Source organism: Halichoerus grypus, chromosome 11 (genome assembly GCF_964656455.1).
Source record: "Halichoerus grypus chromosome 11, mHalGry1.hap1.1, whole genome shotgun sequence".
In the NCBI taxonomy this organism is placed as follows: domain Eukaryota; kingdom Metazoa; phylum Chordata; class Mammalia; order Carnivora; family Phocidae; genus Halichoerus; species Halichoerus grypus.
Genome location: NC_135722.1, coordinates 3,328,112 through 3,347,697, shown reverse-complemented (window position 1 = coordinate 3,347,697; position 19,586 = coordinate 3,328,112). Strand labels below are relative to the sequence as shown.

Genomic DNA, 19,586 nt, shown 5'->3' with positions numbered 1-19,586 from the left:
AAAAAGAATACTTGTTTTTTCCATCCTTTTTAAAAATTGGTTACTTTTGGACATAGGCCAAAATGAAATCAATCAAAGGCCAAAATGAAGTCAGTCATTGATAAGCAAAATGCTTGATGTTTTCTCTGGTTTTTCAGAGGGGCTAAAGCACAGGGCGGGAGGGGAGGTGTGCTGGGGCCTGCCCGGGCCCAGAAGTCACTGTTCAGGTGGCTTAAGACTGATTCTTTTGTTTTTCTTTTCCAGTTTACCCGCACTACTTCTACAGATGATTATGCACCACTTCGAATCCCACAAAGACTACATTTTAAAATGCAACGGAATCTTTAATCTGTTAATACTTGTTATATGGACCCTGAGATATTTTATTACAGAGTTTTTAATTAGTGAAAAATTCATGAATACTATAGAGAAAATATTTTAGAATTTAATGTTTCTTATATTTATGTAAACTTATGACTTCATTTATATAGTTACTTACTTTTTCATGTATATCCAGGCTATAAATATCCTTTCAAATCAATTCGTGTTCTTATATCTAATTTAGTCTTTCAAATGAATGTACTGTAATGCTTGTATGTATAAATCTTATGAACAAATATAGGGCTTTTGTAAATTGTGCATTTATTGTAATTATCATTACTTAATTTGTTATTAATAAACCCTGACAGAGAGAAGGATTTTACTGTATTTGTAAAATCATGACACAGCGTGTGTTATCAAACAAAACCTAGCTCTACAACAATCATTTTGAAAGAAGCAGACTTCATTTCAAGCAACTGTTGTTGTATTTTAATGACTGACCTTAACTATACTTTTTCTAGCAAGAAATGCTTTATTCCATAGCGTGAACAGATTAAAAATATCTGGTGTTAAATATCAGCTTCTGAAAATTTGGACTGGAAAGACTATGAAAATCTCCTAGGACCGGTGAACTCTCCATAGGCTCGTCCCGGTGGGCTCGGGCAGCTCGTGTTTAGCGACTGGCTGAAGCCGCGAGCTGAGGACCCTGAGAGCCTGGGGGGGCCCTGGGCGGGGGGGCCTGGGCGCCCTCCTGGTGCGGAGCTCGCTGGCGAGAACTCTTAGAGGACCAATCAGGAAGCACTGCGCCCCCCCCGCCCCCCGCCTCCCCCCCGGAAATAATGTCGTGCAACTCTAACAAAGGCCTTACTGTTCTTATGTAAATCATCTTTTTACATTTGTTTGTAAACATGTTTAAAGAATGGACCTAGTCGTACATTTTTAGATTTTGATGAGATAGCCGTTTTGGATTGTATAAGTAGCAAATGTAACTCTTACTTTCTACTTGGCATATTAAAAAGCCAGCAAGAAATGTGTTCAGATCATGGTGCATTATTTATTACGCAGCTGATACATAGATAGAAACGGCATGTCTTTACATTGGTTTCTGCTTTTAATTTACTTGTACAATTCACTGTTACCGTCCTGTTTTTCTATTAATCTTTTGTGAACTTCCTGATTATGTAACAAAGTATGTACAGTCTACTTTTGAACTGTTTTTATCACAGTATTATTTATTGCTGTCTTTCAATACAGTCCTGAAGCATTTTCCACTGCCAATAAAGGATACTGAGAACCAGCTGCCGTTCTTCGCCGACTGCGTGCTGCCCCGTGCGGGCCCCGGGCGTCTGGGGTGCAGAGCCGCTCGGAGACGCAAACAGCCCCGAGCTGCAGGTGCGGGATGCGGTGCCACCCACAGGAGGGCCGGGCGTCTGTGCCCTCGCTTCCGGAGGCGCGGCGACTCCAGCTCACGGTCTCAGCGGCCCCTCCGGGGCCCAGAGGAGGCGGGGGAGCGTGTGCGTGGGCCTGTGCGTGTGCTCAGCACTGTCGCTCGTCCCGTCCCCGGGCGTCCTCCGTGTGGGCCTTACTCTCCTGCTGCTCTGCTCACGCCCTCACGGGAGGTGCCAGGGCTGCGTCCTTCCACTTCTCTCGGCCCCTGGGAACCGCGGGGGGGCGCCTCCTGCAGGGGGCAGAGGGGCAGAGGGGCAGAGGGCGGGGGCAGGTGCGCCGGCTCGGGCGGGGCGGGGCCCAGCCGCCTGCAGGGCCGGAAGTGGATTCCCTGGGAGGGGCTCACGCATGGCCGCCGCCCCAGCTCTCCCGCAAGAGCTCGAGGGCTGGCCAACTCCGGGACGCCCGATGGGGGTCTCCGGGGGGGCGGGCGCTGAGCCCAGTGGCTGACACCACCCACTGTGGCCCGTGGGGCGGGCCCTGCAAAGCACGTGGCTTGGTGTCCACGGCCCGCTCTGCCCGCGCCCCCAGGGCTGGGCGCTCCCGCTCTGGACGGGCGTGTTTCCCTTCTGTGGGTGAGCCCGGCCAGGCCCGTGTCCGCCGGCCCACCGCTGGGCCCTCTCGCGTCTTCCCGTGTCGAACCTGTGCCGCTGAGCTAGCCGAGCTCGGGAAGCCTGACTGTCTGCATTTCCTGCTTCTTAGCGTGAAGTGTGAGATCTGGAACAGCGCGGAGCCCCCTCGCTTTTCTAACCGCACGTTCCGTCGTCCCCGACCACAGCCAGGCAAGCCTGGGGCATTTCTAGAAACCCAGCTCATCACAGATTCCTTAAGGTGCAGGTGATTTATTAAAAACATTTGGTGATTCCATTTATGCCTGAAAGACAAACGTCGGTTGAGAAAGAGACAGAGCAGCAAGCAGCCGCCCGGGAGGTTCTGCTGCTCCGAGGAGGCGCGGCTGCCCGGCTCGGGTCTGCGCCTCCCACGCGGATGTCCCCGGGCTCGCCGTCCTCCCCCGCCCCGCGCGCTCCCGCTGAGGACTCCTCCCACCGCTGCGCCTGAGCTCCTCGTTCACGGCTCGCGTCGGGGGCTCCGAAGGTAACTGTGGGCTTGGGTTTTACTCCCGGCTGTGTGCTGCCTCCGTCCTGTGCACGTGGACGGGTTCTCCAGCTCCTGTGGCCACCGCCTCCACGCCGTCCTCCTGGCCTCGCTCACCTTCTGCCCCCTAAGAGCACTTGTCAGGGGCCCGCCCGGGGAATCCAGGACGGTCTCAAGCTCCCTGGCGTAGTTGCATCTACAAAGTCCCCTTTTCCAAATGAAGCCCCATTCACAGGTTCCCGAGGTCTGGACAGAGAGGTATCTGCCGGGGGGCCGCTGGTCGGCCTGCCTCAGCCCGGACATTTCTCCTGGTGACATCAGGGTGGGGAGGACGGGCCCCACCCTCCCAGGGATCGGGACCGGTCACACAAAGGGCAGGGCGAGCGGAGATTCGGGGAGGGAGTGGCTCAGAGACTGGCCGGGGAGAGAGCGGAGGACTAAGATAATCGAGGGACTTCTGCGTGCGGACAGGTTTGCTCGTGCTTGATCTTTGAACCCGAGCGTGCCGAGCACCGCCCCGCCACGAACTGGTGGTGGTGAGCGGGGAGGCTGTCTCTGCTCTATTTAAAAGCAATTTCAATAACCACCTGGAGGTTGTTGTGGAGGACCTGCTCTGGGCAGCCACTTGGACGTGCAGGGGAGACCCTGACGCCCCCGCCAACGGTCCCGCCCGCTGGTGGGAGGAAGCAGCGCCCGCCGGATGCCGCTGTGCCGGGGTGCGGGAGGCCTGCGTCCCGTAGAGCCCTGCGCACACATGCAGGCACGTGGGGGCCCCCGGACGGGTTTCGGGGCGCACCATGCAGAGGGAGCTGTGCGAGGGCGCCCGGACTGCCCCCACGTGGCCGCTGTCCCGAGGCCGGGCCGAGGTGGGGCTCATCTTGAATACTTTAAACGGGTCTCACCGGCCCTCTTCCGAGGCAGCCAACAGAACACGGTTCTCTGCTCGCGATGAGGGGCAGCCACCAGCCGGGGCTTCCTGGCTTCCGCTCCACGGCCCAGAATGCTCTCCTAAAATTAAACAAAAGCAATTTTTATAATGTTTAATTAAGATAAAAGTAATGTAAATTAATTTGAAATTTTTTTAATTAAACAAAAGCAGTGTCACCGAGGAATTGTGACATTACACAACCTATAGGGCTGAAGAGATTTGAGTCGTCAGTTCTCCATCACCCGATTTTCTTTTTAATTTTTAATTTTTATTTTTTTAAGATTTTAAGCAATCTCTACACCCAACGTGGGGCTTGAATTCACGACCCCCGAGATGGACGAGTCGTGTGCTCCACCGATGGAGCCAGCCAGGTGCCCCTCTTTTTTTAATGTTTTGTTTTTTTTTTTAAGATTTTACTTATTAATTTGAGAGAGAGCACAAGCAGGGGGAGCGGCAGGCAGAGGGAGAGGGAGAAGCAGGCTCCCCGCTGAGCAGGGAGCCCGATGCGGGGCTCGATCCCAGGACCCTGGGATCATGACCTGAGCCGAAGGCAGACGCCCAACGACTGAGCCACCCAGGAGCCCCTTTAATGTTCTAAGCAAAGTAACAGCAGGCTCATCATTTCAAGAACAGCAGCGGCCGCTGTCCTTGCTCCCGCTCCTCCCCTCCTGCCTTCCTCCTACGTAACGTGTGCTTAGTGTGGGCTCCTGGCTCATCAGTCTTAGGATTTACCTACTGGCATCTCTTTAAGGGCAATGAGAATTTTAGCATTACTTACTGCCAGCCAAGTGGATTGCTGGGATTACAACACAAAGGGCACGTGGTACCACTGTATTCCCCGGGATTTATGGATGAAATAATACAGTGCCTGGGACTTGCTTTAAAATAATATTGGGGAAGGGGCGCCTGGGTTGATACGTGTGAAGGCAGGATGGGTCCTGGAAGCAGTAATGTGTTAGACTTGGTGGAAAGTGTCCCAGTTATGATGGACCACAGGTCCTTTGTGACAACTCCCATCTGGAGGTGGAGTCTAAGCCCGCCCCTTAAGCCTGGGCCGGCCTCACTGGCGTGGCTGACCACGGGATCGTGCAGAGGTGATGCTCAGGGACCACTGAAGTGAGGCCATCAGAAGCCTTACAGAAACCAGCCCCCAAGTAGGAAGTCCAACCACCCAGAGACCAACCACCCTGCTGTAAGGGAGCCCAAGCGAGCCGCATGGAGGGGCCATGGACGGTGAGACCCCAGAGGTTCCTCCCATCCCGTTGTATGTGCCCGGCTCATAAGTGAGGGAGCCACACTGGACATCCCGGTCCCCGAAGACAGGCCAGGGAGAAAGAGCGAGAATCTCCCCCAACAGTGAGAACCAAGGCCTCAGACATACGGCCAAGCGTCTGAGCCAGCCCGGCCGAGGCTCCACTGGGAACAGAAATGAGCCGGTGCCCTGTGCCCTGTCCAAACTTGCCATCCCCGACGTCCCAGCACGGTACGCTGGTTGGTTTTTCTCATGAACTTTTGGGGTGCTTTCTTGCATGGCAGCAGATGATTGGAACTCTGTGTCCCACACGCACTGTTACATGTTCTATTCTGCTGCCTTCTATTTTGTATGCTGTCTTTGCCCCCAGAAGATTGATTTCGTAATCCACCGAAAGATCACCATCTGCTGTGGTTTCTTATCTGCTGCGATGTAAAAATCCACCCCAAAACTTCATGGTAAAAAAACAACGATTTATCGTTTCTCTTGACATGGTGGCTCGCCAACCCGGGTGGACCCTGGGCCGCTCTTTCCTGGACTCCCCCCCCCGCTGCAGGCTGGGGGGGGGGGGCGTCCCCACTCACGTGGCTTGCTCACACCCCACCGTCCGCTTCACAGCAGCGCAGCCTCTGGCTCCAGGAGCACAAGATCAGAAACAAAGGGGACCCCAGGGCCAGACCCCTTGACATTGTCCACAGAACTCACACCACGTCATCTCCTGCCACATCATACTGACGAGAACAAGTCACGAGCCCGGCCAGGACGCGAGAGGCTGGAGAGACAGACTCCAACCATCTCTGGATGGGAAGCACAGCTAGGCTGCCCTTGCGGAGGGTGCGCCTGTGTCGCCCCCAAACTCATATACTGAACCTAATGCGCGATGTGATGGTGTTTGGTGGTGGGACCTTTGGGAGGCACTCAGGTCCTGCAGGGGGGAGACCTCACACCACTGCTCTTGTAAAAGGGACCCCAGAGAGCTCACTTGCCCCTTCTGTCATGGGAGGACCCACCAAAAGGTGGCCGTCTGTGAACGAGGAAGCCGGCTCTCCCGATACCAATTCTGTAGACGCCTTGATCTTGGACTTCCAGCCTCTAGAGCTCTGGGAAGTAAAGCTTCTATTGTTTGTAAGCCACCCCTTCTGCGCTTTTCTGGGACCCAGACACCAGGACAGTCCCCTTGCAAAGAGGGGTGGACACAGGAGCATGGTTCCTGGAGACTTCCCATTTTCCCCATGAGGTTCCTCAAAAAGTTAAAAATAGAACTATCCTATGACCCAGCAATCACACTACTGCGTATTTAACCAAAGGATAGAAAAATACAGATTTGAAGGGGCACACGCACCCCAATGTTTATAGCAGCATTATCAACAATCGCCAAACTATGCAGAGAGCCCAAATGTCCACTGACTGATGAATGGATTAAGATGGCATGTATGTACAGTGGAATATTACTCAGCCATCAAAAAGAATGAGATTGGGGGCACCTGGGTGGCTCAGTCGTTAAGCGTCTGCCTTCGGCTCAGGTCATGGTCCCAGGGTCCTGGGATCGAGCCCCATATTGGGCTCCCTGCTCCACGGGAAGCCTGCTTCCCCCTCTCCCACTCCCCCTGCTTGTGTTCCCTCTCTCGCTGTGTCTCTCTCTGTCAAATAAATAAATAAAATCTTTAAAAAAAAAAAAAAAAAGAATGAGATTGGGGCGCCTGGGTGGGTCAGGCGGTTAAGTGCCTGCCTTCAGCTCAGGCCATGATCCTGGGAGCCTGGGATTGAGCCCGGGGTCAGGCTCCCTGCTCAGCAGGGTGTCTGCTTCTCCCTCTCCCTCTGCTGCTTCCCTGACTTGTGCTCTCTCTCTCTCAAATAAATAATCTTTTTAAAAAAATGAGATCTTGCCATTTGCAGCAACATGGATGGAACTAAGTATTATGCTAAGTGAAATGAGTCAGTCAGAGAAAGACAATGATCATATGATCTCACTCATATGTGGAATTTAAGAAACAAAACAAATGAGCAAAGGGGGAAAAAAAGACAAAGAAACAGACTCTTAGCTATAGAGAACAGACTGATGGTTACCAGAGTGGAGGTAGGTGGGAGATGGGGATGAAGGTGTGCACCTTTGTGATGAGCACCAGGTGATGTATGGAATTATTGAATCAGTGTATCATATGCCTGAAACTAATATTACACTGTATGTTAACTGGAATTTAAATAAAAACAATGAAAAAATATTTAATCATACATTTTAAGTGAGTGTATTTCATGTAATTGGATCTCAATAAAACTGCTCTTGTGGGGCTAGGCGGCTCAGTCAGTTAAGTGTCCGACTCTTGATTTCGGCTCAGGTCATGATCTCAGGGTTGTGGGATCAAGCTCTGTGTTGAGCTTCAAGGTGGGCATGGAGTCTGCTTAAGATTCTCTCTCTCTCCCTCTCCCCCTTCCCCACCTCAAATAAATAATATTTTTGAAAAGCCTGCTCTTAAATAATTTTCAACTCACAAAGCTGTTTTGAGGGAAGAAAATGAAACACCTTCTATATATTTTTTAAATCTCACAATGGTGCCTGATAAAGCCAGGCTGTTGCCAAATGTCAGGCCCCTACTCCAGTTCTAATTTCCCTACTTAGCCTACAATACCCTCCTCCTTCCCAGTCACTCAGACAAGAAATCACCTTCTGGGGCCTTCAATTATCTGGCTTTTTATTCTTTTTAATCACTTCGCTGTCAGATTTGGGTTCCTTGTGAGCTGGTTGGAACTCTGATTTTCAGGGGCCCTATGCACTTTGTATTGTAGACTCCTTCCTCTGGGGGAAAATTATATTTTTACAAATGTATTGGTATCAAAATGAATACAGCAACTACGTATGTTTTCCTCAACGTAAAAGTTCAATTTTTTTTCCTTCTGATTTTAAAACATTTTCAGAACACCTGGGTGGCTCAGTCAGTTCTAAGTGTCTGACTCTTGATTTCAGCTCAGGTCATGATCTTGGGGGTCCTGAGATGGTAGCCCTGCTAGGGCTCTGGCTCAGTGGGGTCTGCTTCTCTCCCTTTGCCCCTCCCCCCACTCTAACTCGTACACAAACAAGTAACTCTTTAAAATAAAATAAAACATTTTCATGGGCCTTTCTGGTGGGCTGAATGGTGGCCTCCAAAAAGGTAAATCCAGGGCGCCTGGTTCCCTCAGTCCCTGGAGCATGCAACTCCGGATCTCGGGGTTGTGAGTTCAAGCCCCACCTTGGGTATAGAGATCACTTATAAACAAAATCTTTAGGGGAAAAAAAAAGGTAAGTCCATGTCGTAATCCCTTGCACCTGGATATTCCCTCAAACGGCAAAGATGGGATTCGGTAAGGACTGGAAGAGCTTATCCTGGATTATTCCGGTGGGCCCTAAATGCAACCCCACCTCTCCTTTTAAGAGTGGGGCAGCGGAAGATGTCCATCGACAGATGAATGGATAAAGAAGATGTGGTATATATATACAATGGAATATTATGCAGCCATCAAAAGGAATGAGATCTTGCCATTTGCAACGACATGGATGGAACTGGAGGGTATTATGCTGAGCGAAATAAGTCAAACAGAGAAAGACATGTATCATATGACCTCACTGATATGAGGAATTCTTAATCTCAGGAAACAAACTGAGGGTTGCTGGAGTGGGGGGTGGGGTGGGAGGGATGGGGTGACTGGGTGATAGACACTGGGGAGGGTATGTGCTCTGGTAAGCGCTGTGAATTGTGCAAGACTGTTGAATCTCAGATCTGTACCTCTGAAACAAATAATGCAATAGATGTTAAGAAAAAAAAAAGCAGGAGGGGAAGAATGAAGGTGGGGAAATTGGAGGGGGAGACGAACCACGAGAGACCACGAGAGACGATGGACTCTGAAAAACAAACTGAGGGTTCTAGAGGGGAGGGGGCAGGGGGGATGGGTTAGCCTGGTGATGGGTATTAAAGAGGGCACGTTCTGCATGGAGCACTGGGTGTTACGCACAAACAATGAATCATGGAACACTACATCAAAAACTAATGATGTAATGTATGGGGATTAACATAATAAAAAATTTAAAAAAAAAGTGGGGCAGCGGGATTTCGGGGACAGACACAGAGGTCACGTGCAGACGGTCGGAGGCAAATGGTGTGATGCAGCCAGGAGGCTGGAAGGCGCAAGAAGGGTTTGTCCTCCAGCGCAGCCAGGAGGGGTGCGGGCGGGTTCACGCCCCGACTTCCCTCGCGGCCGAGACTAAGAGCCCGTCTCCGGGTCCCGGTCCCAGCCCAAGCTGAGGGCGCCGCAGCCCCAGCAGGTGCGCGCTGGCTCGGGGCGTCCCGCGCCTCCCAGGGAGGGCCCTCGGCCCCGCTCGGACTCTGGTGGGGACCGGGAGCGCGCGGGCTCGCAGCGCCGCGGGACAAGGACGGCGCACCAGCCAGGGCACAGACGCGAAGCCTCCCAGGCGCCACGCTGCCCGCGTCTGACTCTCACTTCCGGAGGAACGGCACTGCTGGGGCGCTCCCGCATTCCTAGGTGAAGTCCCATTGGGCCGGGTTGGAGCACGTGCCCACGCCTGAGCCAATCAGAGCCAGAGCGTTGCGGGGTGCTGATTGGCTGAGGCCTGGGTCGTGGGCGGTTCCCCGGCCCTAGGTGAGGAGCCTCCCGCAAGTTGCACGAGAGGAAGGTGCGCGGGAAATGTATAGGAAACCCAGGCGCAGAATCTACGACTTTCCTAGTGAACGAGGGTGCTCTGGATCATTGCCCAGGCCCCGCAGCCGCCCACCTGCTGTGTGGCTTCAGGAGGCGGGGTGCTTGGCCAGCCTCTCGGATCTCCATCTCCTCTGCCTCACCAACTTTCTCCCCTGTTACTGTCAACTGAGGGCCCACACTTACTGGGCACTCCCTGCATGCCCGGCCTGGGGCCGATGAAATGACATTCGGTCTCCAGAGTACAACTCCAGGATGCAGGTGCTAGGTGCACAGCTGGGGAGACTGCGGCACGGAAACGCGCAGTGACTGTCCACTGTCATGCGGCTAGTAGGTGGGGAAGCCAGGATTGTAGTCAGGTCCTCAACCTCCACAACCTTTGTGCCAGAGTACCCGTTCTTGTCCTCAGGGAGTAAAATCCTCTATGGAAGACACCACCAAAAGGGAGTCTTCCCTTTAGTCCACGGAGCAACCCACACACCGCTGCACCGTGTGTAGTAATGATGGACGGGAAAACCCTCGAGTTCTTTCTCTCTGACCCCCGCTGTTCCCCGTGCATATCTGGTTCTTTCCCACCTCTGTGCCTCTGCTTGAATTTCTCCCTGTTCCTGGGACCCCTTTCCCACCTTCTTTTACATCCTTCTCCTGCTTACTTTTAAAGCCCCCGCTGAAGAGCCATCTCGCTGACGTCACCTCAACTTGATGGTGCCTCAAATGTACCAAGTCAGGATACTGACTGACCCCTCCAGCTGGGTGCCTCTGTCTTCCCCCTCCTCACCTCCCTCCATTTTCCTTGTCTGAGCATCTATGCCGTCCTTTTGTAAGGAGAGCTTTCAGACTTTAGAATGACAAAAGTGATTATTGGATATTCTTTCAACAGAACTCAGAGCCTCTGATAATCATTTGATTCCATGGGCTGTGTGCCTTTGTTTTTGCCTGCGCTATATCATAGTTCGGAAGGAAACAGACAGCAATGCAAATAATTCTTGTCTGTAGATACACAAATTAGCTGAGTGTAGTGAAATACAGTTGACTGTTGCCCTATGGATAGACTGGTTTTTGCAAATTCGTTTCAGCAGTCCCTTGGCTTCTCCTTCGATAAGCTGCAACATCTTATTGCTTCGTTCATTATTAGGTTACATAAAATCTTTGACATGCGTTCACTTTACCAGTATATGTGTATGAAAATCACTTTATTTTTTTAAATTATCCTTTGACACCTGACATCTCCTTCCCCACCCCTAATCCATCCTCAGACCTGACGATTTAACTTTCTAAATGTCTCTTGTATCTACTCGCTTCTCTCCGTCTTACCTGCTACCACAGGTTTGCCTGAACTGGCTGTCCTAGGCTCCTACCTGGCTGTCTTCCCATCTATTCCCCACACAGCAGCCAGAGGGATCTCATTATAATTCAAACTTTATGATGTCTCTTCTCTGCTTAACTTCCTCTAAGGACCTCCCATTTATTTTAGAATAAAGATCAAGGTCCTTGCTGTGCCCTGCCAACCTCTACATGACCTGGCCCCATCTTCCCCCACTGCCCTGCTTCATCACCCTACTTCTGCTACCCAACTTTCTTCAGTTCCTCTGCCTCAGGGCCTTTGCACATGCTGTTTTCGCTGCCTGGAGAATTCTTCCCTCCTGACCTCCTTACTCCTACTTGGCCTTCAGATCTTGGTGCAAATTTTAATTGCCCATAGAATCCTTCTCTGGTGAGTTAAGGTCCCACATTCTCCCCAGTACAATTTCACAACACTTTTTACTTCTTTACAGCATTCATCTTGTTTCCTAATTACATTATCTGTGTGATTATGCCTGACTTCCCTTCTAGGCTGGAAGGTCCCTGAGAACAAGGTCCATATTTATTTTGCTGACCATCTATTCTTAATACATAGATGGCCTTCTCTGGATGGATAGATGGGTGGATGGATGGATGAGAGATGTCTGCTGGATGGGTAGATGCATGAAGAGCGGATGGATGGATGGAGACGGATGGATGATGCACCGATCGGTGGATGGATGGAGGATGTGGGTGATGGATGAAGGTTGGGCAGATGGATGGATGGATGGATGGATGATGCGTGGATGGGTGGGTGGAAGAATGGAGCGTGGGTGGACGGATGGTCGGATGGGGGGATGATGAAGAGCTAGTCCCCTAGCTGATGACCATTACAGTCACCTCTTGCGAGTGCACCTTGCCTAGCTCACGTTCCCTTTCTCACCCGGGGCAGTTCTAGGAATCCTAGAGCACCCCTGGGAGCATCTGCCCTTGAGCACAGGCCGAGCGGGCGCCCCCCGCACCTAACTCCGTGAGGAGCTGACTTCATCTTCAGGTCGGCTCCGCAGCCCGCACACTGGCGGAGCTCGCGCCTGCGCCACCGGAGGGCGCAGCCCGTGCCACGTGGGCGGTGGGGGCGGCTCCGGCCGGAGGGGCCCGCCGGCCGAGCTCCCAGGGCGCCCGCGGCCAGCCGCCCACCCGCCCACCCCGAGGGCCTGGGGCGGGGCCTCGCCGGGACCCGGATGCGGCCCCGCCCCCCGCCGCGGAACCGGAAGTGGAGCCGGGCGCCCGGGAGCAGCGGGCGCGGCGGAGCTAGGGCCGGGCGGGACCGACCCCAGGCTGCGGTGAGCGAGCGCGGCTTCCTCGGGGGGGGCTGGGAGGGGGGGCGCGCTCCTCTGCCGGCTGCCCTGGGCGCCGCCAGCCCCGGAACGGGAAGGAAGCGGCGGTCGCTGCGGTCTCGCCGCTCTTCCGCTCGCGGTTTAGGGCGCGGGCGGGGGGGGCGCGCGCGGGCCGGTCGCTGGGCTCCGGGAGGAGGGCTCCGGGCCCTGAGGGGGAGAGGCTGGGGCTGCGGGGAGGAAGGGGGACCGGAGGGTCAGACGGGGGTAGGGGTCCTCCGTCTGAGTGCAGGGTGCCTGGGTCCCTAGGGGGAGCCGGTGAGAGCCGAGGGAGAAAGACCGGGGGTCTGCGCGGGGCGGGGTCGGCTGGGGTCCGAGGGGCCGGGGAAAGGCCGAGGTCGGGCGGGGTGGGGCCGGGGTCCGAGGGGCCGGGGTCTGGCAGGGAGAGGCCTGGGGGCGGGGAAGGGTCAGGGTCGGGCGGGGAGGGGCCGGGAGTCTACGCCTGGGGGGATCCGCCGGTGTCCTAGGGGCCGGGGGTCCGGGGAAGGGCCGGGGTCGGGCGGGGAGGGGCCGGGGGCCGGGGTTTTCCGGTGGCCCGCACCTACCGGGAGCTCCTGCAATCAGGTCAGTTGGAATGCAGCGACACGCGCAACTGCGGCGGGTTGAGAGGCTCTAAATTTGGAGCAGCCCCTCCTCTGGGTGTGTTGGAAGTCACCAGAAAGGTTCTTTTGGGCTGTTTGTTGTGTTTCCATCTCTTGAATATTACGGGAGCTCGATCGCCCTACTGGAGGGTCGGGAGAAGAGGGGACAGGGCTTCCTCGGACTGGAATCTGTGGACGAGTGGGGCCTCTGGGGGAGGAATCCCATTTTCCGCTGACCGCAGCTCTGGAGGCATCCCGAGTGGGCGCTCCCCTCCCTGGGACCGCCCCGCCAGCGCCCCATTTGGGTTGCGTCGACTTGGCCCCGCTGTGCTCTGTCAGGGGTTAACCCCCTGGGTTCTGGCCGCCTGGTCCGGCCCAGCGGGCCCAGGGCTGGCAAGGGCTGTGCGTTGGGCAGGCCCCTGCTGTCCCTGCCCCCCTCTGACCGTGGGGTGAATCACTGCCCCAGTGCGTGGAGGCAGCCCTGTCTCTCAGAAAAGCACTCCCATATCCCCGAGGAGCAGGAAGAGCCCTAAAGGCCACTTTCCGGTTCTCCAGAATAAGAATAAAGAGGGACGGGGTGCAGGGTTGTTTTTGATACTTCGTCTCCCAGTGCCTACCTCTGACTTTGGGTGGATCATTTTGATGGGCTTATCTTTCAAGCACTTCTAAGTGGTTCTGATTGGTGATTCATCTTTGTTGGGTGCGGGGCAGCCCAGGTAGGTGCTCGGAAAGGGTGTGGTCGAGGGCCTGAGTCATGGGGAGCACCGGGACTGCCTGGTGTGTTCCCCGGGCCCCCGCCCGACATGGCCTCCAGCACTGGCCTGGTCTTTCAGGTTTGCAGGTGCTCTGAGCAGACCCAGGGGAAGCATGCCCAGGCGCCAGGGGGCTTTTCTCAGCGGAAGTGCGGCATGGAGGAGTGGGTCTCCGGGCAGCTGTTTTGGCTCCTCTGGGCCTTGTTCTCTCTGCTTCTCTGCTGCCCTGGCCATTATGACCTTAATGAGAAGCTAATTCTGTCCCATCATCTAGAACCTTGTCCTGTAGAGTTTTCCACTCGGTTTATATGGCAGCGTCCAGTGACGTCACACTTGTGCGGTCTTGATGAGTGAGTACGTGTGACGTTTGCAAGGAAGGTCTGTTAATGGTGAGGGGTGTTTTCTGTTAACATTTTATTTGAGATGCAATTCACATACCGTATAATTCACCCATTTAAAGGGTACAATTCAGTCGTTTTGTCGTATATTCACACAGTTGTGCAATCATCATCACAATCCATTTGATAATTTTATCACCTCAAAAAGGATCCCTGTTACCTCCTTCCAATACTAGGTAACCACAAATCTACTTTTTGTCTCTCTAGATTTGCCAATTCTGGACATTTCATGTAAATGGGACTGTATGATACCTGGGGTTTGGTGTCTGGCTTCTTTCCCTTAGCGTGTTTTCGGGAGTCACTCGTGCTGTAGCGTGCCGTCAGGCCTTCCCTCCTGGGTGTTGCCAAATAACAGTCCTCTGCGTGAAGGGATCACATGTACCTGCTGCCTCATGTGGGCATCTGCGTTGTTTCTGCTTTCTGGCCATAATGAATAATACTGCTGGGAGCGTTCCTGTGTGAGGTTTTGTGCAGACATAAATTTTCCTTTCTCTTGGGTCTGTCTCTGTGGGTGGGGATCGCTGGGCCACGTGGTAACTGTGTTTAACTTTTTGACGACCTGCCACACTGTTACTCATTTTACTTCACACCAGCCCTGCGAGTCGGTTCTGGTTTCTCCACACCCTCCTCAAACTTGTTATTGTCTGATTTTTTATTTTAGCCATCCTAGAATGAGTGTTGTGGTAGCTCACTGTGGTTTTGATTTGCATTCCCTTCATGGTTAATGATACCTAGTATCTTTTTGTGAGCTTAGTCGCCATTTAATCGTCTTTGGGGAAATGTCTGTTCAGATCCTTTCCACCTGGTTTTACAATGTGGTTAATTGTCCGGTGATTAATTGTCCTGTTTATTGTTGAGTTGTCAGAGTTCTTTCTTTATTTTGGGTATATGATCTGAAAACATTGTTTCTCTCATTCTGGGAATTGTCCCGAGTCTCTTGCCGGTGTCTTTTGAAGCACAATGTTTCAGATTTTGTCCAGTTTATCTGTTATTTCCTCTTCGTGCTTGTGCTTTTGGTGTCACATCTAAGAGCTGTTGCCAAATTGAAGGTGATGAAAATCTGTGCTTATGTTTTCTTGTGAGAGTTTAATAGTTTAAGCTTAGATTTGAGATCTTTGACCTGCTTTGGGGTTAATTTTTGTATATGGTGTGAGGTAGGGAGCCAAAGGCATTATCCTTGGGTCCAAAAACATACCCAAGCTTTTACATTTTCAGTTATCCTTGTGATTTTTTTTTTAATTTAAAAATTTGAGGGGGTAATAAATTGTTGTAGATTTGAGGCTCTCACTAGCTGCCCTTGGGTAGATTTTTATAGATGCTTGCTGATTACAGTAATAACCTCAGTCCCTAGCATATACTAAGCAGCCTACAGAAGTTAGGGTTTCCAGAGGGGACTGAGGAGAGAGAAGGAGTGAATAGTAGGGTCAGGAACTCAGTAGGAAGCTGAGTGTAGGGAAGGCTAGCAAAGCCCCATCCCTCCAGTTCCTAATGTGTGACAAGGCTGCAGGCTGACACAAGCGGCTCGTGCTTGTGACTGGCTTGTTCCTAGGGAGCGAGGGGACCGGATTCCTCCGCTCTGTAATGTTTAGCAGTACAGTGCCGGTAGAAGTTGTTGTCTCGTCCTCGGGAGAAGGTGGTGCGTCGGTGGCCCAGGGAAGTGGAGTCTTGATCTCTGTGCTGTAACCATATCCGCTCATTAGAAGCACCGCCCGTTCTGCACTGCTCCCCGCGTCACCCCGCTTCTCATCCAGGTAGCCGTCACTGTGCGGCTTTTGTCTCCCAGCCACATCGTGATCCCTTCAGAGTTTTCCTTATGTTATTTTTTTAAACTCACAGTAATAGAATTTTATTATTTTTAGCAAAGTCATAATTTAGAATGAGCAAAGAACGGAGACGCGTCAGGATGATAGCCAACAGAAGATGTCTGCTAGTGATTGCAGCAGTAATTTCTGTTTGCACGAAGAAGAAACTTTATACAGCTATAAGCCTTTTGAAACTTGCTCTTTTCTGTATTTTCTCAATGTGTCTGAAAATCGATTGAGCTTTTAGGTTAGTAAGATGCAAATCTTGCCATCCTCCTTTCAGATTTCTTTACAAAGCCTCGTGAACCGTGGGAGGATGTCAGAGTTTCCTGAAAGGACCTGTGTGTACAGGGATTTGCCCAGACTGCCTGTCAGTAGACATCCTTCTGAGCTTTCTACTCTTCATCTTTTTGCAGACAGAATCCACTCCCAAATGCCTGGAAATTCCTCACTGGATCACTGGGCTTTCCACAGAGATTGGTGAGCAGCCTTTCATCTTCAGCCAGAAAGAAAGGTTTGTGCATCGTGAGCATTCTAATCTTCTTTCCCCTCGGACTGTCAGGGTGGATCCCTGAGCAAGGAAAGGGGTGGGTGTTCTCCCTTTGGGTGTGCAGAGATAGGGACAATATTTTTCTGGGAGGAAATTGCGTTGTTTAAAAAGTAAAGTCAAGGGGCGCCTGGCTGGCTCCATCAGAAGAGCATGTGACCCTTGATCGTGGGGTCTTGCGAGCCCCACGTTGGGTGTAGAGATTACTTAGAAGTAAGTAAGTTAAGTAAGTCAGTCAGTCCAGTTTCCAGTGTTGCCTGCGGTTTAGAAATAGCAACGGGTTCCAGAAAACTCTGGAGTGGAGGAACAGGAAACATCTCTGTCTTGGGAGGAGCCGTCTGGCATCTTGCACCCGTGCTGTGGAAGGTGGAGGGGCTGCCAGGCAGGATGGTAGGAAGCAGGTGCCAGTGCTCACCTTGCCCTCGAAGGAGGCTGGCTTCCAGAAGGACCACTGGAGATGGGCTCTGCTGTGTTCTCCGGATGAGTCTACAAAAGCAACGGGCAAGACCTCTTTCACCTTTGCCTGAGGGGGAAACGTAGCCTCACGGTCCTCCCCAGAGACCCTGTCCTTCTGTGTGACCGTGTCCTCAGTGGTTGGAACCTCAGTGGCTTGAACTATGGGCAGCTGAAGTCCCACAGTTGGGTGGCCCCTTTCTAGTGTGGTGACATACGGGGCACACTTGACTGAGAGCGGCAGACTGGGCGAATCAACTTTCGGGCAGCTGTCCCTGCATTTGTAAGTGGGCACACGGGGACGGAGCGTATCTGGTTGCTCCTCCCAGGGCCGAGGGTTTAGTCTGTTTGTTCTCTAAAATCGTGTCAAAAGCAGATTACATCTGGGAAATGCTTGCCATGCCTGGGACAGCCAGACAGAGGAGAGCAAGGTTTGCGGTGGCCTTGGGGACAGTGTTGATTCTGCCTTACCCAAGATCAGGTGACTGCTCAGGTGACAGCGACAGCAGTCCCATCTGGGAACTTGAGAGCGCTGTGAGGCGCCCCTCACTACCACCTTGAATTTGGACTCGAGGCCCAGCAGAGCTGGGGAGGGGGTGGTGCGGATCTAGATGGGAGGTTTTCGGGCTTGTGAGGGCCTTCTGTCCTGTCTGAGTTCAAGCCACAGAAGCTTTCGGTTGATCGAGTTAAAGTAATCTTCCAGGTGCTTCCTGGCCTAGGTGAAATTTTATTAATACTTCTGGGGAAAAGCAGTCCGTTCTTCTCAGACATCGTTTTCTCTTGAAACTCTTAAAGATTAGATTTTACCTTTGCGGTTAGGAAGAGCCTTGAGCTGGGCAGCTGTGAAGCTGTCGTCCTCTGTGCCAGGTGAAACCGTCCGCTGGCGCGGAAAGGCGACAGGCCGCGCTCGGGGCTGCTCGGTGCGGGGAAGCGTCGCAGTCCACGTCCCGGGTACTTCCCCAGGTAGACAGTGAAGCGACCCTCTCGTTAATCACTTGAAGCATTTGTTCACTTGTCGGAGTCTGAGTTAAGGAAATCACTGTTAAATGTCCAGTAAGTACTAGAAATCAAAATGGGTACTTTTTTTTTTAAACTGTGGTAACGTAGGCTTTACGCTCGTGGTGTGGGGTGCTCTCCTCTTCGGTCAGCGCTGTTGTCACGACTCAGTGCAGGAGGGATGTATTCTTAAGGAAGTAAGCGCATGCGAGACTTTTTTATTTTCCAGAAGGTGTTCTCATTTGAATTGAAACAGTATTTCCGACCGGTGTTTCGGATCCACTGGAGAGCAGTGCTAGAAATGCAGCGTTCTGTTTCTTTCCTTTGTGGTGTTGTGGTCCGCGCGCGGGGCTGGTGGACGCTCCCTCGCCGGCGTGGCTGCGCCTCCCCAAGCCGGGGCGGAGTTGGGGGGCCGGGGGCCTGGAGCCGCCCGCTCGGCCTCCGTGACCCCACACACTGCTCTTTCAGATGTGGAAGGCTTCGGCGGGCCATGCCGTGTCCATCACCCAGGACGACGGGGGCGCCGACGACTGGGAGACCGACCCTGACTTCGTGGTACGAGTCACCAGCCCACCTTGGCTGTACTTCTCCCGAAAGGGGCTTTCCTCTGCTGTGCCTCTGGGTCGTGTGAAGTCTACTGATCGTTTCTTCTTCTTTTCAGAACGATGTGAGCGAGAAAGAGCAGAGATGGGGGGCGAAAACCGTGCAGGGCTCTGGGCACCAGGAACACATCAAGTAAGAGACTTTCTTCCTGTTGGCGTGAAAATGGCCCCCTGAAAAGCGGACAGCAGATGGGGCGGGGGCCCTGGCCTCTGTCCCTCACGCGGTCCCTCCGTCCGCTGTGCGAGAAGAGTGAGGACACAGTGACGTACTTCTGCACATGTGTGCAAGTGCACGTGCGTGTGCGCTCACATGCGCAGGGACTTCAAGTTCCCGCTGCGGACGAGTATTGTATTTACGATTCCAGAGTCCACTCTTCCAGTAGCCGAAGCCTGCTCGCAGGATGCGGTCCCCTGCGCTCCCTCTGCAAGTGGCCGGTCTCTAACACGCACCGTGTCTTTGAATGCCTTAGACCTGAAACACCCTCCCCCCGTGATTTTCTTACAACTTCACTACTTTATCACTGGCCTTTGGGTCCTGGGAGCTGGATTCTAGGCACTGTATTCTCGCGAAAAGCCCAAAATAGAACTGATGGTCGCCATTGTAGGAGAACATGGCCTTGTTCCCGACTTGGCCCTGCCTTGACCTGTCACCTCTCTGGGTGGTGTTTCCTTGTCAAGAAGTGTAGATAAAAGCAACTTTTAAAACGCACTCAGACTTTAGTGTAGGCCGCGCTGGCTTCAGAACGTATCCGCCCTTTCCCTGTCGTGAAGGGCCGTCCCTGACCCCGTGACCTGTGGTGGCCATTTGCACCATTTGTCTTACTTGGCCCCACTATCTCTCAGGAAGATGAAGCCGTTCTTGGCTGAGAAAGAGGCGGAAAATCGTCCATAAGAGAGGATGAAGTCTGTAGTGTGGGCGTTTTAGACCGAGTGTCCATTCCTCCCTGACCTGCTGCGCCCACACCCACCGCAGAAGCCCGTGGAGGGCGTCGAGGGAGGGCCCCGGGCCTGCCTGGAGGCGAGCCGGCACCGTCGTGGGTTAGGCCGCCTCCCGAATGGGTTAAGTCACCCAT

At 53.1% G+C, this 19,586-nt stretch overlaps 2 protein-coding genes and 1 long non-coding RNA gene across 19 annotated transcripts in view; 2 read left to right on the top strand and 1 right to left on the bottom strand.

Moving 5' to 3' along the window:
* PPFIA1 (PPFI scaffold protein A1) overlaps positions 1–1,597 on the top strand; it is a 90,629-nt gene extending 89,032 nt beyond the window's left edge. For all 9 annotated transcript variants that reach the window (XM_078057652.1, XM_078057648.1, XM_078057646.1 and 6 more), the window contains one exon: positions 244–1,597. Coding sequence is in view for 2 of the 9 variants with exons in the window: in XM_078057647.1 (XP_077913773.1) it covers positions 244–269 (26 nt within the window). In the remaining 7 variants the exon portion in view is untranslated. The remainder of the gene's footprint in view (positions 1–243) is intronic.
* On the bottom strand, positions 1,513–15,233 carry LOC144379397 (uncharacterized). Its single transcript, XR_013442251.1, has 2 exons — positions 12,928–15,233; positions 1,513–3,849 (listed from the first exon to the last, which is right to left on the bottom strand). It is a non-coding gene; the product is annotated as an uncharacterized LOC144379397 (long non-coding RNA).
* Positions 12,193–19,586, top strand: part of CTTN (cortactin) — a 31,462-nt gene continuing 24,068 nt past the window's right edge. The window contains exons 1-5 of one of the 9 annotated variants that reach the window (XM_078057654.1): positions 12,193–12,331; positions 16,332–16,429; positions 17,783–17,878; positions 18,380–18,466; positions 18,573–18,646. In XM_078057654.1, the coding sequence (XP_077913780.1) occupies positions 18,380–18,466; positions 18,573–18,646 (161 nt within the window). In that variant the 5' untranslated portion in view covers positions 12,193–12,331; positions 16,332–16,429; positions 17,783–17,878. Of the gene's footprint in view, positions 12,332–15,724; positions 15,865–16,331; positions 16,430–17,782; positions 17,879–18,379; positions 18,467–18,572; positions 18,647–19,586 lie in introns of those variants that run through there. The other 8 variants (XM_078057655.1, XM_036077855.2, XM_036077852.2 and 5 more) reach the window with 8 other exon arrangements.